The 24,976-nt window shown below is 40.2% G+C and overlaps 1 protein-coding gene across 2 annotated transcripts in view; it reads right to left on the reverse strand.

Annotated features, from left to right (window-relative positions):
• LOC143032389 (uncharacterized) overlaps positions 1-24,976 on the reverse strand; it is a 295,845-nt gene that overhangs the window by 256,550 nt on the left and 14,319 nt on the right. For both annotated transcript variants that reach the window (XM_076197086.1, XM_076197087.1), the window contains exon 2: positions 10,511-10,693. In XM_076197086.1, the coding sequence (XP_076053201.1) occupies positions 10,511-10,693 (183 nt within the window). The remainder of the gene's footprint in view (positions 1-10,510; positions 10,694-24,976) is intronic.

Here is a 24,976-nt window from a genome sequence, read left to right on the forward strand (position 1 = left end):
AGGAGGGAGGGAGAGGGAAGGAGGGAGGGAGAGGGAAGGAGGGAGGGAGAGGGAGAGGGAAGGAGGGAGGGAGAGGGAAGGAGGGAGGGAGAGGGAGAGGGAAGGAGGGAGGGAGAGGGAAGGAGGGAGGGAGAGGGAAGGAGGGAGATAGAGGGAGAGGGAAGGAGGGAGATAGAGGGAGAGGGAAGGAGGGAGAGGGAAGGAGGGAGAGGGAAGGAGGGAGAGGGAGGTAAGGAGGGGGGAGGGAGAGGGAGAGAGAAGGAGGGAGGGAGGGAGAGTGAGAGAGAAGGAGAGAGGGAGAGAGAAGGAGGGAGGGAGGGAGAGTGAGAGAGAAGGAGAGAGGGAGAAAGAGAAAGAGGGAAGGAGGGAGAGGAAGGAGGGAGAGAGAAGGAAGGTGATCAGAAAGGAGAGGGAGAGAAGGACGAAAGGAAAGAGGGGGAAAGAAGGAAGGAGAGAGTGGGAGAGAAAGAGAAAGGGAGAGAAGGAAGGAGAGGGAAAGAAAAAAAGAGATAGAGAGAGAGAGAGAGAGAGAGAGAGAGAGAGAGAGAGAGAGAGAGAGAGAGAGAGAGAGAGAGAAGGAAGGAGAGAGGGGAGAGGGAGGGTGAGAGGGAGAGGGAGGGAGGGAGAGAGTATAGGGGAGCTGTTGTGTTCCCCTCTCTACACCTCACTTTGGTGTAATCAAAGCTGTGGCTGGCCAACATAGGGCCAAGAACAACATGCGAATATGCACGAGAGTAGCACACCAGAATACCGAATATATGGGAAATTCATGCTCTGATCTCCTTCCTGTGTATTTTATTTGTGCTACTATGAGTGCATTAGAAATTTTTATGGAGATTCTGACTGATGAGGTTTGGGTCTTACCAACTTGTAGCGCCTGGGCTTAGGTTCTGTTCCTATCTACAGAGCCTGAGAATACCTTGGTTATTATCTAAGTATATCCTTTGTGGTTGTACTTTATTCATTTTAGTCTAATGATTGGTCGGTGTGCAAAATCCACATAGAACCAATGGTTGAAACCATTAAACAACATGACAAGCCAACAGGGATCACTGGTGTCCAAGTATTCCCCTCCATCTTTCATCAGACAAGGAAAAAAACTGTTTACAGTCATTCTTGTATCACGTAACAAAAGTGCTTGCCTACGCAGGACCCACTGGCTAGTGGACACTGTGGTGGGGGGCCTGGGGAGAGTGCCATGTGTGGCGATACTATGATTTCTGACGTAAGTATAGTAACTAATGCCACCACCTCCACACTTCCCGGTTTTGTATGTATCTATGTGGAAGAGGAGGAGAAATGCAATGCATAGGTAGAAGGGTAGGTGAAAAAATCTGGGAATCCCATTTATAGTGCCGAGGCTCTATTGCCCCCCTTGGAAATTGGAACAATGGTTCCAGCATATATATACATATATATATATATATATATATATATATATATATATATATATATATATATATATATATAGAGAGAGAGAGAGAGAGAGAGAGAGAGAATAGAAGAAAAAGATTATGAAAAATATGAAGACAGCAAAGAAAAAGAATGGAAAAGAAGGACAGAGAAAGGAAGGTAGGGAAGGAGAGAAAGAGAAGGGGGAAAGAAGGATAGAGAGGGGGAGATAGAAGGATAAGAGGAGAGAGAATGGGAGAGAGGATGAACAGGGAGGAGGGGTGGTTGAGGAGGTAGGAGAGAGGAAAGGAGAGGGAGAGGGATTCTGAAAAGGAAGGAAGGTATGGGAGGGGGAGGATGAGGGAGTGAGAGGAAGAGAATGGGAGTGGGAAGGTAGGGAGAGGATAAGGAGAGGGTAGGCAGAGAGAGGAGAAGGGTGAGGAAGGGAGAGAGAGAAGGTGAGGCAGAGGAAAGAAGGAAATTAAGTGGTGGGGAGAGATTGAGTGGAGTGTTACAAGAGGCAAGACACAGAAGAAGGGGGGAGAGAGTAGAGACAGGAAGAGAGGGGGAGGAGACAGAGAAAAGAGAGGATGAAAGGAAGAGAGAGTGGGGGAAAGAGGGAGAAGCCAGGAGAGATAGAGAGGGAGGGGAAAGAGAGTAAGAGAGGTGAGCAAGAGAGTAGAGAGACTGGGGGGAGAGGAGAGAGGGGGAGGAAGAAAAGGAGAGGGAGTGCAGAGAGAGAGAGAGTTGGTAGGGAGAGAGGGCAAAGAGGAAGGAGATTTGAGAAGTAGAGTTGAGAATAAGAGCTGAGAAGGTGAGTTGAGATGATGAGTTCGGAAGAGGATGAGGAAGAGTGAAGGTGAGGAAGAGAAGGTAAGAGGCAATGATGGAAGGAGATAAGGAGACAGAACAGGAGAGGAGGGGAGAGGATGAGAAATGATAGGATGGAGGGGGAGAGGGGTGTGTGGGTGTGAGAGAAAGGGATTGGGAGGGAGATGGGAGATACACAAACACAATTTATATTGAAAGTACGTACAAGTAAAAGCAAAATGTACAAGGGTGGTAGCAAGTTGGAAGCAATTCTTAGAGGAGATAGACTAGAGGAAGTGGATTGTTTTATGTATTTATGGTTACATGTAGCAGGAAATGGAGTTGTGGGGGTGGAGGTAATCTGTAGTGAGTGAAACAAGCAAATGTTTGGGAGGTGAGGGGACTGAAAATTGTCACAAATAACAGGCATCTGGGAAGGATGCAAAGACAGGATTATACGAAAGGGTGATTGTATCTATGACACTGTATGGGACAGACTTAAAATTAAGAAGCACAAAGGGAAAAGTTTAAAGGTGTCCGAGATTAAATGTCCAAGAAATAGGGTGAGGGTTACAAAGATAGAGTGAGACATGAAGTAAGGAGAGCAGAGGTGGAAAGGGAGCTGGCAGACAGGGTTGATGAAAAAGTGCAATGAGTCCTCCTTATATGGTAATTCTTTATCCGGTAAATTCGCAGTTACGGTATTTGGTAATTACTACCCTCGTTTTTTTTTTTTTTCTTTTTTTTTTCAGGGATGGAATGGGTGGGGATGATTTTATGCCTTTTCCTTTTTGGCTACCTCCCTTGTAAGGGGGAAAAAGCCTTGGTATATGTATGTACTACCTTCGATCCTATTTATGGTAAGAAAAATTCACAGATATGGTATCCGCTAGACATTTTGAAGAGGAAAGAGCAGGGAGAAGGTACGTCTGCCATATCCTATTATTACATGTTATAATGGGTTTGGGATACGGTAATTTAAATTTGCGGTAAGGTTTCCAGGAACGCATATGTACCGTATAACGAGGACTTACTGTATTGGGATGCTTTGGTCATATGGAAAGAATGAGAGAATAAAGATTAGTAAAAAAAAAAAAAAAGTGGGGAAAACTAGGATGAAGTGAACTTTATGGGATGACCAAAAATGAGATGGATGGACTGAAAGGGGCTATGAGCACGAAGGAAATGCCTGTTGAGCAGTAAAGGGAGAAGGCAGGGATAAGTGTGAGTAGAGAATGGTTGTGTAGGGATGATATTTTGATGCAGTTTAACCCCTTCCATATGAGGAGCAAGTGGGTACGCGAGGATGCCGACGTTGGCGTCTTGATTATATTTATTGTAGTTGTACCTGCGTGACCCCCATACTCTGTAAACTGGCTACATCGTATTTTCTATGGTTATCAAAATTCATGGGTGAAAGAGAAAACGATTAATACAGCGGTGACTTTATTTTCTATAATGCGAGTATTATGATGCAACATCGCACGTCTGGCAGCTAATGCTGTCTGCGAGATTTTGGCCTGGAGTGAAGGGGTTAAAGGGATTTTCTCTGAGACTTCTCTCTTTTTTTGACACGAGAGGACAAGGAGGGAGGGTAAATGAAGCAGACTTACTTTGGATGTGCTGTCTCTTGCTGCATTGCTTTTGACTTGAGAGTGAACAGGAGAGAGGGAAGGCTATTCATCCATGAGGAGTTAAGATGAGAGGGAAACAATGGGCGGGTGTGGGTGCAAGCCTTGGTTGGCTATCTCCCTTATAAGGTGAAAGAGGTTCTTAATGTGCGAGTGTATCTGTGTGTGATTCACCATGGTCTTGGATCATGTGTTGGACTCATGATCAACAGCTTTTTCCATCCTGGAAGAGAGCTCAGAGCTCATATACGACAGATCTCTGGGTAATGTTGTGACCTTACATGCACACAACTCCCCAACTCCCCACCCACGTGAGTTTGAGTATCAACTTGCAGTGCAGCAATACTGAAATTATTTCAGCCCTGGGCAGGATTTGAACCTGGACTGCTGTAGTGGCAGCCAGAAACTCTACGGGAAGGGGAGCTATGCTTATGGTAACCTGTCTTTGTATCTTGCAACATCTAGTTTGTTCTTAAATTCTTGTATGGTGTTTGCACACACAACCATTTCTTCCAATTTGTTCCAGACATCCACCGCTATGTGTGGAAAGCTATATATATATTTTTTTTCAGATCTCTTCAATAACTGTCATTTTTTAGTTTCTTTTCATGTCCCCTTGTTTTTCTTCTTTTCCAATTTAATAAGTCTTCTCTATCAAGGACTTCCACGCCTTTCTTAATTCTGTAAATGGCCAACAGATCACCTCTCTCTTCTTTGTCTCAGAGTTGGTAGTTTAGACAGTCTTTGCTCGTGTCAATTTTGAAAGTGTTGGGGCCATCTTTGTCATTGCTCTTTGGATTCTTTCTATTTTCCTTATATTCTTTTTTGTACTGGGTGTCCATCGTGTCGCTGCGTACTCCAATCTTGGTCTTATCAGTGTGACTATTATTTTCTTTACCATTTCCTCATCCAAGTAATTAAAAGCTACCTTTATTGATCTTAACAAATTGTATTTTGTTCATCTGCTTGTCTAGGGACATGTCTTTGGTGATGATTACTCCTAAGTCCCTTTTGGGACCAACTTTCTTTACTTCCTTGTTTTTGTTTTGTTATTTTTTGTTTTTGTTTTGTTATCTTTGTTTTTGTTTTGTTATCATTTGTCTGTTTGGTTCTCATTTATTATTAGTTATATGTCAATTTATTATTATTTACTATTTACCTCTTTATTATTTAACTATACCTATGCATTTTTTTATGTATTCTAATAATTATCTACATTATTAAAGTTTTTATCTATTTATTATTATGATTTTTTTTGCATCTGACCTAGATATGGACCAAAAGGTCTCCTGTCGACATGCTCCGCCTTTGTAATCCTTTGTATGCATTCACAAGTAAAATACAGTACTGGGGAATGGCTATTAGCAGTTTAGCCTAGGCTATACCAGGCCTACCTAGCTTACATTTAAGCAAATTTAACTTATGTCATTTTTCAACTTACATCGTGTCTCCTGAAACCAATTAATGACTCAAGGTGAGGTGTACCTGTATTGGTTCAATATTTGCATTTTTGCAATCATGTGGTATCTTTCCTTCTTTGAGTGAGTAATCAATTATTTTTCATATTTTGTCTGTTAGTTCATCTATACATTCTTTTTATATCCAATTTGCAATTCCATCCATGTATGTGTATATATTACAGGTAGTCGTTGACTTACAAATGCAATTGGTTCCGACCAACCAGTCGTAACTTGATTTGATCATATATCAGACACTGCACTTGTAGCAGGATCAGAGGGGATTGAGGAAGTTGGTGACAGAATTTGGGAGTGTGTGTGAATGAAGAAAGTTGAAGATAAATGTGGGTAAAAGTTAGGTGATGAGATGTACAAGGGGAGAAAGTGGCAGTGGACTGGAAGTGAGAATTAAGGGAGAGTGACAGGAGGAAGTGGATAGTTCTAGATACTTGGGTGCAAATGTGGCAGGAAAGGGAGGAGTGGAGGTGGAGGTAGAATGTAGATTGAGAGTAGTGAGTAAATGCCTTGGTGGATTAAAAAGTGCAATGAAAAATAGACATTTAGGAATGGAGGCTAAGAGGAGTGATTGTGCCAACAGCACTGTATGGGGCAGAAACATGGAACATACGAGAGGAGGAGAGGAGTATGAATGTGTTTGAGATGAGGTGTCTGAGAAGTATGATGGGGGTTACTAGGCTGGAGAAAGTGAGAAATGAGGTGAGGAGAACAGGGGTGGTAAGGGAGTTGGGATATAGGGTGGATGAAAGAGTATTGGGATGGTTTGGACACATGGAAAGAATGAGTGAAGAAAGACTAGCAAAAGAGGTATGGAAGGCAGATGTGGAGGGAGTGAACATGAGGGGGAGACCTAGGATGAGATGGATGGATGGGGTGAGAGGGGCTTTGGGGAAGAGGGGAATGTCTGTTGACAAAGGATGGGAGAGGACAGAAGACAGGGGTGAATGGAAAATGGTTGTATATGGATGATGTGATGCATGAGGTGGAATGGGTGGGAGGATGGGGGGTGAGGTAGTATGTGTGAGAAAAATTTGATGCAGCCCGTAGGGATTTCTCCCCGTTTTCTCTTCTGCATAAGGGGATGGAGAGGGGGGGTCACCAATTTAATGAAGCGGCCTTGATACAGGGATGTCCCATCATCCAGGAGGTGCCAAGATAAAAGGGAGGTTAGAGGATGGAATGGGTTGGAATGGGTTGGAATGGTTTTCATGCCTTTGGCTACCTCCCTTTGGTATATGTGTATATATATATGTATACATCAACATAGATGGCATGATTTCAGGATTAAATGAATTAAATTATTATCTGGCTGAAGAGAAACTGGATATAATAGGAATTGTGGAGACGAAATTAAAAGGTCCACTATCACCAAATACTATTGGACAAGGTTTTTATAATCACTGGATTAAAAACAGAAAGGAGAAACAGGGTGGAGGAATCATGTCTTTGACTAAGAAAGGCTTAAAAGTGACAAAGGTAACAGAATGAAACAATGTGGAATTGATATGACAAAAAGTTGAAAATAGTGACATGAAAAGTAGAACATTTGTAATGATATATATGCCCCCAAAAACGTATTCTTGGAGAGTGACCATTCCAAAATGCTGGAAGACACAAGGCACGCATTAAATGAAATATTGAAAGGAGGAAATCTGGTAATTATGGGTGATTTTAACTTTAAAGAAATCTGTTGGGAGATGACAGTGAAAGGTGAAGAGGACCCTTGGGGAAATATACTACTGGACATGACAATTGAATACACAATGACTCAATGGGTAAAAGAGAATACCAGATATAGAAATAACGATGAATCATGGAGACTATATATTTACATCAGAGCCTGAGATTGCGAATAAAATGGAATACAAGACACCAATTGGGAAGAATAATCACATAATAATTTAATTCAAACTAAAAGAGGAAATTTATTAGGGAAGAAATGAGAAACACAAAAGGAAGACTAATGTATAACAAAACTGATTTCAGAAACTGAAAATTCTTTCAAAAAGTGAAATGGAAAAACTTCTTAAGTGGAGAAACACTGCTGGAAGAGAAATGGATATGAAGGAGTGGGTAAATATGTACAAAAAAACAACAACAGGAAAAGGTGTATATTAAGTGCTGGTACAACAAAAAATGTAGTAAGGCAAAAGATAAAAGAGACATAGCTTAAAAAAATAAAAATAAAATAAGAACTGTGTAAATATACGCAGGGAAGAAAAAACTATGAAAAAGACATAATAGACAAATGTAAGGATCAACCTATATGTAAATGGTAAATTAAAAAATAAACAGGTAATAGTGAAACTATGTCAGGGAATGTACTATACATAGATATGGAAATGGCTGAAATTATGAACAAACACTTCAAATCTGTGTTCACAAATGAAAATACACACGGGATGATGGAAAGGGAGAAAGATCCTCCCCAACAAAAGAAATAATTGTGACATGGAAACAAGGGACCAAATAATAAACCTTGATGTCAGAAAACCACACGGACTGGACGGCATTGCAAACTACATACTAAAAGAATGTATAGATGAACTAATGGACAAGATACACAAGATAATAGATTGCTCACTCAAAGAAGGAAAGGTACCACAAGACTGGAAAACTACCAATATTGTGCCAATATATAAAGGGGGAGATAAGGAAGACCCAACAAACTATAGACTGGTCTCCCTTACAAGCACAATGGCTAAAATATGTGAAAACGTTATCAAAAATAGATGGACTAAACAATATACTGAATCCAAAACAATTTTGTTTTAGACAACGAAGATCATGTGCCACTAACTTGATTTGTTTTTATTCAAGGTTAATAGATATAATGCAAGAAAGGGACAGATGGGCAGATTGTGCTCTCCTAGATTTACAAAAGGCATTTGATAAAGTACCATCCAAAAAGCTATTAAGAAAACTCAAAACAACAGGTGTACAAGGAAAATTATCGAAATGGATCAAAGATTTCTTGCATGGGAGAAAAATGAGGGTGGTAGAGATAAAAACTCAAACTGGGAAGAAATGATAAGTGGAGTCCCACAAGGTTCAGTATTAGCTCTGATAATGTTTGCTATATATCTAAATGACATGGGTGAAGATGTAGAATGTTATATGAACTGTAGAATGTTATATGAACTTCTTTGCAGATGACACAGCACTGCTAGAGAAAGTAAGAACAGAAAAAGAATGTGAATCACTACAGAGAGACCTGGACAAAGTCTGGGAATGGAGCCAGAAGTGGGAAGTGAACTTCAACATCAAGAAATATAGTACAATAGAGTTTGGAAAAAGTAAAAAAAAAAAAGAATATCAGGACAATATAAAATTGGTATAAAGGAAGTAAAGAAAGTTAGCTCCAAAAAGGACCTAGGAGTAATTATCACCAAAGACATGTCACAAGACAAGCATATAAACAAAATAGTCAGAGAAACCTACAATTTACTAAAATCAATAAAGGTAGTTTTTAATTACTTGGATGAAGTAACGGTAAAAAATATTAATCACACTGATAAGTCCAAGATTGGAATACACTGTGACACTATGGACACCCAGTACAAAAAAGAATACAAAGAAATTAGAAAGAATCCAAAGAGCAATGACAAAGATAGCACCAACACTTTCAAAATTGACATATGAACAAAGATCATCTAAACTTAAATTACCAACCCTGGAACAAAGAAGAGAACGAGAAGATCTATTGGCCAGTTACAGAATCATGAAAGGCAAGGATGTTCTTGACAGAGAAGACTTATTAAAGTGGGATAAGAGAAAAACAAGGGCATGAAAAGAGACTCAAAAAAGGATAATTATAGAAGACAGCCGAAAAAAAAAAAAATATATATATATATATATATATATATATATATAAATAAATAAATAATAATCCACACAATGTGTGGGACAAATTGGACAAAACAATAGTGTGTACAAACACCATACAAGAATTTAAGAACAAACTAGATGCTGAGAGATACAAAAACGGGTCACTACAAGCATAGCTCCCCTTCCTGTATAATACAACTAGGTACAACTAGGTAAATACACACACCAGAAGCACTTTACTCAAATGTCTAGAATCCAAACTAACACCATCACACATCATATCACATCCAAAGTCAAACATACATAAGTTACAAACACTCCCTGACAGACCATGAAACTACCTCGTATGCTCTACTGACAAATCCCTCCCACAAGGAAGAACCACACTAGCACACCTGCATTCAGGCCACCATCCAACAATACCAACACAGAACAGGCCTAGCTATAATGCAAAGTAACCCTGATGCAATCTTCACACACAAAACACTGGACACATAATCCTTCTCTAAGCTTACCCAGGCATCATAAAATCTTCCAAGAGTGACTTATGAGCCAATCTAGTAGCTTCTTCTGGCTCTCTGGGAACTGTAGGTCTCCTGTAAGATAGACCTAGAGCAACAGATTGGTTGACTGGGTTTGAATTGTGAGCACTATGCTTGTGATTTCTTCTGAAGCCATGCTGGTTTTACAATACTGGTATGTGTAGGCTTTTTTTTTTTTTTATTTTTTATTTTTTTTTTTTTGAAGTCGGGGGGGGGGGGGATAAGAATGGGGTGCAGGAAAAGGAGAACAAGGACAAGGATGAGGATAGGGAGGAAGATGAGAATGAGTAGAAGGACAAGGAAGAGGAGGAGGGGCAGGGAGGAGGGGGCAGTTGTCAGCTCTCCTTCCATGAAAAAGTGAAGGAAAGATAGTCAAATTTGATTGAGAGTTTAGCCCTGGTTCTGAGAGAGTGCCAACCCCTCATCTCCACATGGTGATGAGTGTGCTGATGGGTTTTTGAAGACAAATGATAAAGAGATGATTTTCTCTGACCTCTGCCTCATGGGGCCACCATAAACACATACCTAACATTGGTCCCAGTAGGAACAAAGGAGCTCGGAATTATTAAAAAAATAATAAAGTTTTAGTTTTTCAAAGGGGAAGGGATAGGGATAATAGCTTGTGTGTGTGTTATCTCAATGCTAAAATATACGACAAAACTGAAAACTACCAATTCTATACCTTTAGAAGACGATATAAATAGTGAATAATCTGCTGGACAGTAATTCTTCTCTGAGGGTTTGCATTAATTATAATTACCAACCTAAACATTAAAACAATAATGGCAAACAAAACAAAGGTAAACAATATAATGAATGCAAACAAACTTACTTTGAGTAATTCCTTAAAATAGGGACTGCATGCTGAGAGGACGACCTTATGGGCCTTGAGTTGCTGTCCATCGCAGGCAAGGGTGACGTCCACAAAATGTTCTCCCTCTCGCAGAGTCTCAAACTCTGCTGTGATGTTGGTGCGATAGTTGTTCCATCGCAAGCAGAAATGCTGTTCCACCATCTGCCACAGAGAAATAATACAGCCTATTAATATCATTCTATAAGATAAGATAGTGACAAAAAGGCATTGGCAAGTTTACACATACATTTGGAAACAACTCTCATGTCTAATGGATATGAAGAAATATAGTTTTCCTTACAGATGCATAAATACTTGAAATGGCTTAGGAGATATAGCCCATCTGGAATACATGAATCCAAATCTAAACATGATAACTGTAAATCAAGGAAGTTGAAATTGTACATTGACTTAAGGCTAGGTATGATAAATTGGCAAGTAGGGGATGGGACCAAACCCCTTTCCTGTACACTACAATCACGTAAATACACAATATTTCTTGGGGGAGGGGAGGAGGAGAGGGAGGGAGAGGGGAGAGAGATGAGAGGGGGGAGAGAAGAGAGGGGGAGAGGGGAGGGGAGAAAGAGGAGAGGGGAGAGAGAAGAGCAAGAGAGAGGGGAAGAGAATGGGGAGAGGGGAGGGAGAGGGGTGAGAGAAAGGTGGGAAGAGCCAGAGAGATATATACATATTAATGTGGGACTTTAGTGTCAATGCTTTGTAGAAGTGGTAGTAGGAAGTGGAAGAGGAATAAAAGGAGAAGGAAGTGGATAAAAAGGAGGAAGAGGAGGAAAAGGAAGAGGAGGAAGAGGAAGAGGAGGAAGAGGAAGAGGAAGAGGAGGAGGAGGAATGGTTGCCAGTCAGTTCTCCTTATGTGAAACAGTGGAAAAAATATAGTCAAAAACTGATGGCAAGATCTTAGACTTGCTCTCAAGTGTCACCCAAATGGAGGCAAGGATGTTGATTTTTATTTTTTAAATGGGTGGGATGGTGACCTTTCTCCATGATGTCCATCCTGTATCATTATCATTATCACTATTATTCTAATTATTATTGTTGGGGGACCAATAGCACGTAACTGCAAAAGGTGGTCCTACCAGACGAACAGTAGAGAATTATCTCTGCTGCTCATTTTCAAAATCTGTCTATCCCCTAACCCTCCTTTGGAGGTGAAACATTGGGGGGAGGGGAAGAAGTACAGTACTTGGTCTCTGAACCAGGCCCAAGATCCCTATTAATTTTGAATGCATTTCCTCCTTTTCACATTTGGGAAACTGACAGCCAGTGACTCTAGTGACAGAAACAGTCCTACAAAGACAGCAGTCCAAGGTTTCTTCCAGGAGAGATCGATAGGAGGGCACAAGGACTGTTGCCAGCCACTTTGGTGCTCTGGATTTCCAGTCAGTGAAACTTGAAGCAACAATTGTTGGTGTTGTCTTTATTGTTACTGTAATATGGTAACAATTGTTGTTAGCCATCACTTAATACCTATTATATCTTTTGTACATTGGGAGTGGTTTCTATGCCTTTTTCTTTTTGGCTACCCCCGTGTAATGGGAAAAAGCCTTTGGTATATGTATGTATGTATGTACATTTTAAATCTATTGAGGCTCACATGCACACTAAAAAATTCTGCAATCTAACAATTCCAGAAACAATACCCATTGAAAAAATCTTGATACACACAAGCCAGCAGCCAGCCAACCAACCAAATGAAAGGAGCATGTTAGCTGCCTTAGCTAGCTTTCCCTCTGAGGCTTCTTAATCTCATTTGTTACCTGAAAGATTGCCAACCTCCTCAACATTTCCATGACACTTTCAAAATCAATTGCATGCAACATTAACGGATCAAAGCCAAGAGAACTCCATGACCCATAAATTAATTTACAAATTGCATTCCTATGTAATTTCTTATCAAAATGTAGCTAAGACTATTATCTTGATCTAAAAATATTACAATGAAGGTGTCAACTGATCTATATATATAGCTGTTTGGAGAGAGGAGCTGAGCCAGGAAGGGATGAGGAATAAAGGAACAAGAAGGCAATGGAAGAAATGAGAAAAGACTGCTAATTTCTTTTCAAAATATAGCTAAAAATATTACCTTGGTCTATAATTACTAGAGAGAAAGTATATGATGATGCCTACATAGGGATCATGAGGCACAAGTGAGTATACGAGGATACCAGCATTGGCTTCCTGATTATATTTATTTTGTAGTTGTAGCTAAGTGACCCTCTCATTCTGTGAACAGGCTTGATCACTTTTTCAGTGGTTACATTCTGGATGAAAGAGAATGAGTATAACAGCTGTAACTTTATATTTTATACTGTGTGTACTGTGATATATCAATGACTGAAAACCGACAGGTCCACAATGGCTGGCAATGATCCCAAGTCCTTCCCACCGATGTCTCTGTGAAAGAAATGTTGGACTTGTCTGATGTATTTGTGTATTTACCTACTTGTATTTTACGGGATGAGATATATGCTCTTAGTGACCCGTTTTAGTATCTCTCCGCATCCAGTTTATTCTTAAAATCATGTAGTTTTGGCACTCACTCTTTCTCTGTTTAGTTTGTTCCAGACATCAATCTATGTGGAAAGCTATTCTTTTTCAGATCTCTTCTGTAACTGTCTTTCTTTAGCTTCTTTTCATGTCCTCTTGTTTCTCTTCTGTCCCATTTTAATAAGTCGCCTCTATCGAGAATTTCCCTCCCTTTCATAATTCTGTAAATGGTCAACAAATCACCTCTTTCTCTTCTCTGTTCCAGTGTTGATAGATGGTAATTTCTCCAATCTTTGTTTGTATGTCGAATTTGATAGCAGAGGTGCCATTTTTGTCACTGCTCTTTGGATTCTTTCTAATTTTTTTAGTATGTTCTTTTTTGTGCTAGGTGCCCAGGTGAAGAAATACAATCATATTCAACCACTAAAATATGCAGGCAATGAAACAGACTCAATATACGTGTAATAAAACCTCTGGTGAATTGAATATTTTTAGTCTGAAGTATCATACACACATAATAGTCAGCAGTGACGCCTGGTCCAGTGTGCGTAGTTGACAGTCAACCGTGGCCAATTATTGGTTGATAGGCCACGCCCACTGCATCAACGCACTAGCGCTCTGAGTGATACAATTGAACATAGGTCTAATTTTTTGCTAGTTTCGGAGAAGCTATTGCTGATATTGGGGAAAATTTGGTACTGATCAACAGGAAACTGATGAATCAACAGCTACAGAAAAAATAATTATTCTGTGATTATTCACCTTATAATTATTTACCTTGAAGAACACGTGCGAACTGAGTGGTGGGTCATGCTGCCCGCTGCCCACATGGGCAGCATGGGCCGCGGGATGTATTAGTGGCTTTCCAATGGGTCAAAATCTATTTTTTCTTTCATTTTTTTTTTTTCAATTGAAATCCATGAATAGTCAAAACCTCAGATAAAAAAACCCGCGAATAATGAGGGATGACTGTACCTTTGTCAACTGTATCTCTCACCCAATTTTCCTTTTCTTTAATTACTTTCATAACTGTTTCATTTGTATTTTCCTCCATCTGCTTTTGTACTATTTCTCTAAGATATTTTTTTATTTTCCTGTTCTTGTTTCCATTGATTTTTTATTTCAATGAGGTCTGTTTCTTTAATTGACTCTTCCACCTTTCAGGTCACTACTTGTAATTGCTCTTTGACCTTTTTCAGTTCTTTATTTTTATTTTTCTTCTCATTTTTCATTCTTTCATTTTCTCTTTTGAGGATTTCAATTTCGCTCTTTAGGTCACTTAATTCTCTAATAGTTTGCTCATTACTCTTACGCAAAGTAATCAATTCCCTAAGTACAGCTCGGTAGTCCAATTTTAAAGCTATGATTTCTTCCATTAAGTCATTTAGTTCGTGATTTCTTAGTGCATTACTATATCTAACTTCTCTATCTATATCTAAGCTTTTACCTATTTCACCGGGGTTTCTTTGAAACCCGGAAAAAACTGTTGTTCTCCCACCTTTGGTTTATCTTTGGAGTATCTATCAAACAAGTTCTTTTGGGGGATGACAACTCTTGGACCCACTTTGCTTATATCCAGTCCTCTCTTCATTGGTTCATAATTATTCTTTCTTCTTTTTCTTTCTCCATTTTGCCAAAACTATACTGTACTTTTTTCAAGAACTGGATTTCCTTTATCGGTCACATGAGAAACATAGCTTACTCATCCCACAAAATAACAATTAGTTTCCTTCGTGTTCGGCGAAAAAAAAAAAAAAAATTCTGTCACTGGTGTATAGTTGAGAGGAGAGGAACAGTTACTGTTGTGTCATCTCTGTGAGCAAAATGGTGGGAGAAATACAGTTGATATTTTTAGAGATCTTGGGCCCAGTCCAGAGACCAAATGTCAGCCCACAAGCCTGCACCTCCAGATGACGGTGAAGGCATTGACAGGTTTTGAAGATGGGTGGCAGGAAGATGATTCTATCTTGGGTCCATCTTAAAGGACTACCAATTGCAGGTACCAGACATACACAATATACATGTAAACCTAGCAGATGAGACAGGACATGTAAAAGATGAGGCGGCAAAAGATGTGAGAAAGGATGCTGAAGTAATGGGAGAACAGGTTGTTCCTCTATATTAAAGAAATGGGGGGGGGGGGGTGTTGAGAACATCCAAATATGGGAGGAGGGATGAAAGGGAGAAATAAGGAAGGGGACAGAGGTATGGAAGTAGGTGTTTTTATGCATGTGTGAGACAGAAAGTAGGAGTACTGAGTGTTCAGAGAGCTTATAGAAATGGAGAGTGAAGAGATGAGAGAGGAGGAAGAGATGAGATGAGAAGGGAGAAAGAAAATGAATTGAGAAGTGAGACAGGTTTGTGTGTGTATTTACCTCGTTGTATTATACAGGAAGGGGAGCTATGCTCATGGTGACCCGTCTTTGTATCTTGCAACATCTAGTTTGTTCTTAAATTCTTGTATGGTGTTTGCATGTACTACTGTTTCATCCAATTTGTTCCAGACATCCACCACTCTGTGTGGAAAACAGTTTTTTTTTCCAGATCTCTTCTATAACTATCCTTTTTGAGTTTCTTTTCATGTTCCCTTGTTTTTCTTCTATTCCACTTTAATAAGTCTTCTGTCAAAGACTTCCATGCCTCTCACGATTCTGTAAATGTGTGTGTGTGTGTGTGTGTTTTTTTTTTTTTTTTAAACCTAGTTGTATCTTATGGGAAGGGGAGCTACGCTCATGGTGTCCCATCTAGTAAGTTCCATACATCCACTACTCTGTGGGGAAAGCTGCTTTTTCTCAGGTCTCTTCTATAACTGTCACAATCTTCTATAGTGTTCACTTTTTTCAACAATTTTGCATCGTCCACAAAGCTCATATAACTTTCAATTCCTTTATCCATATCATTAATATATATAGCAAACACTATTGGGGCCAGAACTGTTATTGTGGAACTCCACTAATCACTTCATCCCAATTAGAATGTTTGTCTCTTATCACCACTCTCATGCATTCCTGTATTCCTCATGCAGTTTCTAATTTCTTTAGCAATTTCTTATGTGGTACCTTATCAAAAGCTTTTTTCAGGTCTAGAAATGCAAAATCAGCCCATCCATCTCTTTCTTGTATTACATCTATTAGCATTGAACAGGAACACATGAAGTTTGTGATGCATGATCGTCCTTATCTAAATTCAAATTGCCTTGGATTTAGTACGTTTTTTTCCAAATGCCTTATCCATCTAATTTTGATCATTCTTTCACAAATTTTAGCTATTGCACTTGTAAGAGAGACTGGTCAATAGTCAGTAGGGTCTTCCTTATTTCCCCCTTTATATATTGGTACTATATTTGCTCTTTTCCAATCTTCTGGAACTTTTCCTTCTTTCAATGAGCTGCTTATTAGACTAAGTATTTTGTCTGTTAGTTCATTCCTGCATTCTCTCAAAATCCAGTTAGCCATTTCATCTAGTCCATGCAATTTTCTGACATTAAGTCTGCGTGTTCTGCACACCTTTTGTTGACACCCCTTCTAACGTCCGGGGCCCGTTTGTCCCCTTCCCCATTTCCTTCCATTTTCCTTAATAATCCCTCCCTTTCTCCTTTTTCTTCACCTTCCCACTACACCACGAGCTTTTCCCTTCCCTACTAATACAACAAAGGTACTCCCTCATTGTTGTGATAAACGAAACTTGAAGTTTTCCTGGAGTTCCAAACTTCGCTGCCACTTCAACCAACATGTGTGTATGCGTGTGTGTTTGTAGTGGTAATAGTGGAAAGCATTAGGGGGAGGGAAAGGGAGGGAAGAGGGAGCAAAGAGAGGAGAGTGAAGAAAAGTTAGATAGGTGGGAGGGAGGAAGGAGGGAAGGAAGAGGAGGAAGATGGAGTAAAAAGAGAGGGATGACAGAGGACAGAGAGATAGGAGAAAGGAGAGAAAATAGAAAAGAGGAAGGAGATGTGAAAGAGGAGTGAAGAGGGGATGGGAGGAGAGGGAGTGGAGAAAGGGGAGAGTAGAAAGGAGAGGGAAGGGGTGAGGGAGAGCGGACACTGAGAAGACTGAAGAGGAAAAGAGTACTGAAGACAGAGAGGGAAACAAGTCGGAGGATGGGAGGGGGAAATTGGGAGAAAGGAAGATAGAAGGACAAAGGAGGATGAGAGGGAGGGGGGTTGTATTTCATCGCCAAAACCCTGAGCATCTACCCTTGGGGGAAGCCGTCACAACAAAAGACTGTACAGGATTTGGGAGCATGGAGGTTAATAATATTCAACATTCCTTGGTTGAGGATTAGTCTCAGATTATATATACATATGAATATATAAATGCATACACACACACACAAAAGCTGCATGACTCTGGTCCATATTGGTGTGACTTGTCCTTAAGTATTGACTGCCTAAAACTCGTTCTGTCAATACTCTATCCCAAGGGAGACACACAGAGAGAGAGAGAGAGAGGGTAGGAAGAAAGAAAAAGAGAGGGGGAGTGGGGAGGAGAGTGAGGAGGAAAAAGGAGGAGACAGGGAAGGGAAGAGGGATAAAAAATAAGAGTTTTAGGGTGTAGAAAAGAGTGAGTGAAGGAGAGGGAGATAGATGGAGGGGGGGGGGTGAATGCCAGAGAGATTAAGAGAGCAAGATCTGGAGGAAGAGAGGGAGAGAAATAGATATGGAGGGAGAGTAAATGAGAGCAGATAAAAAGGAAGGGCGAGAAGAGGGAAGGGAGAGTGAATGTTGGAAAAAGAGAGAAAAGAGGAATAGGTCAACAGACGAGGGGGAGGAGAGGGATGACGAGAAAGGGGTAGGACAAGATGGGGGTGGGAAAAAATGGTTAGAAAAAAGAGGGGAAGTAAAGGGGATGAGATGGAAGGGGAGAAGGGGGAAGAGGAGGAGGGAGAAGGGGAGAAGGGGAAGAGGAGGGAGAAGGGAGAAGGGGATGAGGAGTAGGGAGGAAGGGGAGGCAAGAAAAGGGGGGAATGGGGGATGGAAAGAGATGAAGGGGAGGAGAGGGGAAGGGGAAGAGAGAAAACAGGGAGGGGAGGGGATGGGAGGAGAGGGGAAGGAGAATGTGAGGACAACGAGAGAAAGAATTGGCAAGGCAGGGGATGCAGATAGGAGAGAAATATATAGTGATAAAAAGTCAATTAACTGGAATGAATGTGGGAAGGGGAGGGATGAGGTTGGAAAAAGTAGAAAAATGAAGAGGGTAATGGGGAGGAAAAGAAGGGAAGTGAGATGGGAGAAAATTGTGAGAAAGGAAAAGAAGGGAAGTGAGATGGGAGAAAATTGTGAGAAAGGAAAAGAGGGAAAAGAAGAGGATGGGAAGGAGAGAGGGGAAGGGATAAATGGGGAAAATTAGAAGAGGGAGCTGGAAAGGAAGAAAAGGGGAAAAGAAGGAATGAAGCAAATCACCAACTGTTGCCTTCAATTTCTTTGACGAAAATTCTACAGAACCCTCCTCACCTCCATTTTGAGGTGCAGTCCCAAGGGGCTGACAATCAGTCCTTGGGCTGAGACTGAGATTTATCTTTATCAACTATATTTCCTCACTTCATAACAAGTTCTCATGAACTGCTTCTTCCTCCTATTTCAAGCCAGGGACACAGGAACAATCCTAAACTACTGCAACACAGACTATTCCAAGGTCCTACCCTAAAAGACCTGAGGACCACTAACAGCTACACTGTGGGGCTGTGGGTTTCCACTCAGTGAAACTTGAGAATTATTCCTATCCCATTGGCTTTTCCAGAAAGAAATGTAGGGCAGGTGCCTGCATTGCTTATACATGGTGCTTTTTTTTATATTTTCAGCTAGTAGCTGGAGAGGAGTCTGATGGTAACCAGCTTTTTTTCCCCCCCGTTGTAGAATATAAATTGAAGGTAACCCAGGAAAAGAATGACAGCCCCTCAAGTTGATGGACTCTGGTCATGAGCAGTAGGATGATGACCCTTTCCAACATCCCTCTTGCAGGACCATTACATGCATTACATTACTGACCCCAATAAATAGGAGGGTTAAAATGAATAGTAAAACGGGAATATACATGGGAAGTGGGGAAATTGGGAGATGCAGAACAGAGTGGGAAATGGTGAACACAGTATGAGGGGGATTTTTTTTTTCCCATCACCTATCGCTGCTACTGATAACTTGTACACTTGTTCTGAATACTGCCAAGCAATCTTATTCACCCAAGAGAAACTGCCTACACAGCACAAGTTAAAACTATTTTGATTGACCCGTTCATGGCTATTAATAGCTACCTTGTAAATTTGTTCTATCATTAGATATAATTCAACTGAGGTAAATTACCAGTGCCCATCATACTCTACAGTGAAAATGTGGGTGTCAAGGTTTCGGACTGGTCATTTCAAGGTCACAGATGAACCCCGGTCAGGACGGCCAACTTCTGTGACCACAGAGGAGAAAGCCGATGCTGTGCACTTCATGATTCTCAAGAACTGCTGGATTTCAGCTAAAGTCATAGCTAGGATTTCCCACGAAAGAGTTGGCCCCATCATCCACAACATTCTGGACATGAGAAAGCTTTCCGCAAAATGGGCGCCAAAATGCCTGAACGCAGATCAGAAGTGCATCATAGTGACAACATTAAAGGCAATTTTGGATTGGTTTGCAGCGGGGATGGCCGATTTTATGGCTCGTTTAGTCACCATGGATGAAACTTGGCTTCATCACTATGATCACCTGACCAACCAGCAATCAATGCAGTGGCAACAGCGGTTCACCGCGTCCCAAGAAGTTTTGGACCCAGAGGTCAGCTGGAAAGGTACTGGCTTCAGTGTCCTGGGACAAAGATGGCGTACTCCTCATAATATACCTGCCAAAGGGTCACACCATCAATGCAGAATACATGTCTGTGTTGGACGAACTGAGTGAAGCTTAGGAGCAGAAACGCCGTGGAAAGCTGAGCCGTGTCCTTTTTTTGCAAGACAATGCACCAGCACACGAAACTCAACAGAAAATACACAACTTTGGTTTCAAATTGGTAAACCAACCGCGTTACTCCCCACACCTGGCCCACTCCAACTATCACCTCTTTCCACATCTGAAGAAAAATCTCCAGGGAACAAAATTTCACTCCGATTAGGAAGTTATCGCTGCTACAGAGGCCCAACCTTCCGAGTTATCTTTTCAAGGCTTAAAAAAACTGAAGGACCGTTGTAATAAATGTGTGAATCTGAGAGGGGAATATGTTGAATAAAATCATAATCAACTGATTTCCTGTTATTTTCTTTTACCCAAATCCAGAAACTTTTCAGCACCCCCTCATAAATCTATCTCCATTAGAAATATAAATAATTGCTGTGGTTAGTACTTCTCTTAGACTGTTGTCTTTCCTAATTTGTGACAACCTCAGGTTTGTATCACTGGATTCAGAAGGATTTTGCAAAGTAAATAAAAAGTCACTAGCAGCTGTCCATAATCACAACCTATGGATGTTTCTAAATATTGCTCAGTGCACCCTTAATACTAGGTAAGAGATAATTTCTGCTGTCCACCCTAGATCAGAACCAAGTCAGGGCCCAACTTAGAGCTAAAGCTGCCACTGATAGTTTGCAACCGAAGTGCAAACTGGCTCACAGGGGATGGTGCATTTGCTTTTATTAGGTCCCATTCCCTCGAGACAATGGTCCTCGTGAAGGGAATTCATACATGCGCATCCTTAGTGACGGATCTATCGATGTATGAAACACTGTTCAAACTGCAATTTCACATTCAAATACATACAATTTCTATGTAAATATTATGAATTATCTGAATTAAATATTTGTTTAACAAATTAATCATTGCAATCTAGACCATTTCTGGGGACCCCCTTTATGAAAGGGGGGCCCCAGAAAAGGTCTTGCACCAGAACATTATTTTTCCTCTCAAGGGCCCTGAGCACTCAGTTCACAGCAAGAGCCTCAAACTTGTTCACCAATTGCTTCCCACAGCACAAGCACAGCCCAAAAGATGAAACATAAAATCAACCTCATCTAAGCCTACTACAAGTACTCTACAACATATAAATCTAAAAATGCATATACAGGTGATGCTCCCGCCCCCTCCTCCACTTCTGTGGGGGTTGGGGGGTTTACAGACCCTCGAGATGAAAATTTTTACAAATACTTTCTAGACCCCCACTCTCCCTAGATTATTGTCAAACATAATGACATAACCACTGAGTCACTTAAGTAAATTTCAATATCCTAAAACAACATTAATCATGAAAACCAAATGCTATTCAATACAAAATAACACTAACTGGTTAAGTTTTCAGAATTTGTAGTGTACATAAACATGTACCAGGTGACAGGAAACAGCTTGGGAACAAAATGAGGCCAAGAAAGAGCTCACAAATAACAGTGGCTGCACCCAAGAGTCATAAACTTCATGAATGCAAAATGGCTTCAATGCACACTGAAGAAATAGAAAAGGATTCAGAAAATTCTGGCATAACCCAGTACTCCTATATAATAGGCAACAAAAACTATCACAAACTCTACACTAAAACAAAATATGAAATAGATTTCCAGTCTACTGGCAAAAAAATTATAATTGTTGCCTCAAGTTTCACAAGTGGAAAACCTGTAGCCCCAAAGTGACTGGCAAAGGTCCTAGGGCCCTCCTGCAAATCTTTCTAAAATCAAAGTTTGGACTGTTGTCCGTGTTCTGTTGGTGTGGCATTGCTTTTGTCACCAGCTGAAAGTGGGACAAGGGGAACAATTGCTGGTTGTCAGCTTACCACACATCAATAGATTTAAGAAACATAGATTAAGTTGATATAGAGAAATCTTGGGCCCAGCCCAGAGACCAAATGTCAACCCTTTAGGGTTGCACCTCCTTATGGAAGTGAGGGAGTTGATAAGTATCAAAAAATGGGCAGCTTTGCTATCCATACTGTAGGACCACCACAGTCAGGTGTCTGTCAATGGTCCCAAAATAATACAATCCCAACTATAAAAAAAAGTGACCTCAACAATAACAACAATAATAATAACAAAGAGAAACAAAAGTGAGATGCAGAATCCCCCCTAATAAAAAGCTACAATTAAACAGTCATCACCAATAGAAATAAAATGAGAAAACTAGGTCAAGAATACCGAAACCCAAGATGGTTCAAAAGAAAAAGTAGAGCACCTTAAGAAGATACACTAACTAACCACCAGCTGGTGGCACAATTGTGAGAGAAAATCCATCACCAAATCAATTCAACATCATTAGCAAACCTTTCTCCTTCTACAAGTTTCAAACCAGTAATTCCAGAAACAGAAAAAAAAACAAGATAAAACTTGACACAAACGCTACTGCAATTAAAATATGACACAGATACAATCTATAATAACCTATTACCAGTATAACATAACACATCCATACAAAAACTCTCACACTTCAATCTCAAAATAAGCACTCCATACTCTACAAAACTCCCCCCAGACATCAACTCATGTGAAAGTCCCTCCCAAGACAGCAAAAACCACACTTGCACAACTATGCTCAGGCCACTACTCTACAATGAAACAGTATCAACAGAGAAGAAGCCAGGCCAGAATCCAACTGTCTCAAATGTATTCACCACACAAAAAACACTGTGGACCTCATCCTACACTACCCCATTCTTGCCTTGCCTAGAAAACAACACAAAATTTTGTCTTTGAGAGAATTGTGGGCTAGTCTGGTGGCTGTTGCCAGTTATTTGTGACCTGTAGGTCTCCTTCAAGAAACACTTGGGGCAACACATGAATGGATCGATTAATAGCCAGTGTTTCTATCTCTGGGGTTAACACTGCACTAAAGAGATGAAGTAACAGAGGTAGTACAGAGTCCTCCTTATACGGTAATTCTTTATCCAGTAAATTCACAGTTACGGTATTTGGTAATTACTGCCCTCAATTCTATTTACGGCAAGAAAAATTCAGATACGGTATCTGCTCGTGTTTTGTTTACACCGTACCATAGCACCACCATGCTGTGCGGCCACCACAACAATCAGTATCTTTCCATGTTCGGTCTTAGTCATTAAGTACCGAATTGGGACCTGCACAATGAATGGAAGGCAATGACAAATAGTGTCATAGGTATTGTTGCTGGTTCAATTCAAGTTTCTTAAACAGATAATTAGCAATTTCGAATGCAGTCAATCAACCGTTGATCTCCCTTGCAGAAGCCAGAATCTTCAGTAATTGGCTAGAACCACAGAGCTACATAAACATGCTAGCTATACTCTATTTCACTGCTGATAAACTGTGCTTTTATCCTGAGGGACAATATAATGCTGAATAGTAAAAGAAGTGGTAAAGGAACAATTAACTGTGAATAGCAGAAAATATTGACATTACAGTGATTAGCATTTTTCTTTTGGTCGATTCATCCACTGGAGTGCCACTGTCCCTAATACAGAAGTTTTGTTGTCAATATCTCATCAGAGGAATATGCTAGCTAACAACCCCAAAAGAATGACACACAAATCAAGAGAAACCTTGCAAAAACATTTCAACAAACTTTATACCAGGAACTAAAAATGGCAAATAAAATCTAATTCTGGATGGCCTTCAATAATCCTACATCACTGGGACCAAGGCATACAAGATTAATGAAAAAGCCAGATCACAAAAGGATAATTTCTAAATAATAAATAAACACCCCTTTCTACCTTTAAAATGTGTAAATCAGTACTCTTTGGATATTAAACTAAAAGAAATATCAAGTGAAAAGCAATCAAATTCTAATGAAGTAATATTCTGGACAAAGTCGTCTTCTCCGAACTGTAAACCTGCTTGGGGATTAATTTCTCATCCGAAATTAACTTAGCAAACTTATCAACAAATTTGGCTTCTGCTTCTTTGTCTACTGAATGTTTTTCACCACACTACACAAAACTGTATACCACCGACAGTGCTTGATGCTACCCATATCCTTAGTTCAAAACCGCTTACATGAAGCTTTCACATTTATCAGTATTGATCAAGTTCCCAACTTCCATCATTTCTCTTACATCCATTTCTTTTGAGTCGCTATAAGCAAGAAGCATTGCTGTTTTACTTTGTTCCTTATACCATACATTGTGGGCAAGCCAATGTTGTAAAACTTGCACAAAGTTTTCACAGATAGATCAATGTCCAATGTTTTTAAGAGTACCTTATCATTAATGGATTTGGGTTACATAAAAGCAAGTGATTTTAATAAACATAAGAAAATAAGCACTGGGATCATGGTGTTAGAATGGACTAGGGTGCTGGTGTCTGGAGGAAGAAGAATGGGTGGGTGGCAGTGGAGTTGTTTACCTATCCTTATTGGAGCATGACATGATGTCATATGATTTTCAAAATTGTGTAGAGCTATTATTAGCTGTGAAAATTTCTGATCCAAGAACTGGATGATAGAGATCACCATGATTGGCCAATAAAACGAGACCAAATGTAATGGAACTTTTTATCCATTTCTAGTGTATATATCATAGCCCTAATTTCTATGCTACTAGCTGTGCTAATGTAAAAATCAATCGGGTTTTATTTTAACTCGTGCTTGTTCATACCTTGTATTTTAATTTTGGGACATTTCTGGACTCTGCAGATATCTTTGGCAAAGAAAATGTCTGATGTTAATAAGAGTGAGTGCCAATACAATTCCACTCGGAAACCAAAAATTTCCCGACTGAGCAGTAAACAACTGGTGCTGGTAGTTAACCTACAAGACAGACACTGGAGAGGATGATCTTCCCACTGCTGATCTTTAAACCCAGTCAACATCACTCCATCAAAAGGTCACAACTCACGGAACTGGCAATTGCTTTCCTGACCAACCTCAATCTCTCTTAATTTCAATGATCAATCTCCACTTTCCATAAAAGAACTGACAAATGCTGACTGCTACCTTCCTCCTCATAGTAGCCAGCAACATCAAAACAGACACAAATCAATATAACACAGATAGTAGCCCAAAGTTTCTTCTAA

The sequence above is a fragment of the Oratosquilla oratoria genome, chromosome 13 (genome assembly GCF_046742065.1).
Source record: "Oratosquilla oratoria isolate Oo_2021 chromosome 13, ASM4674206v1, whole genome shotgun sequence".
NCBI classification, from domain to species: domain Eukaryota; kingdom Metazoa; phylum Arthropoda; class Malacostraca; order Stomatopoda; family Squillidae; genus Oratosquilla; species Oratosquilla oratoria.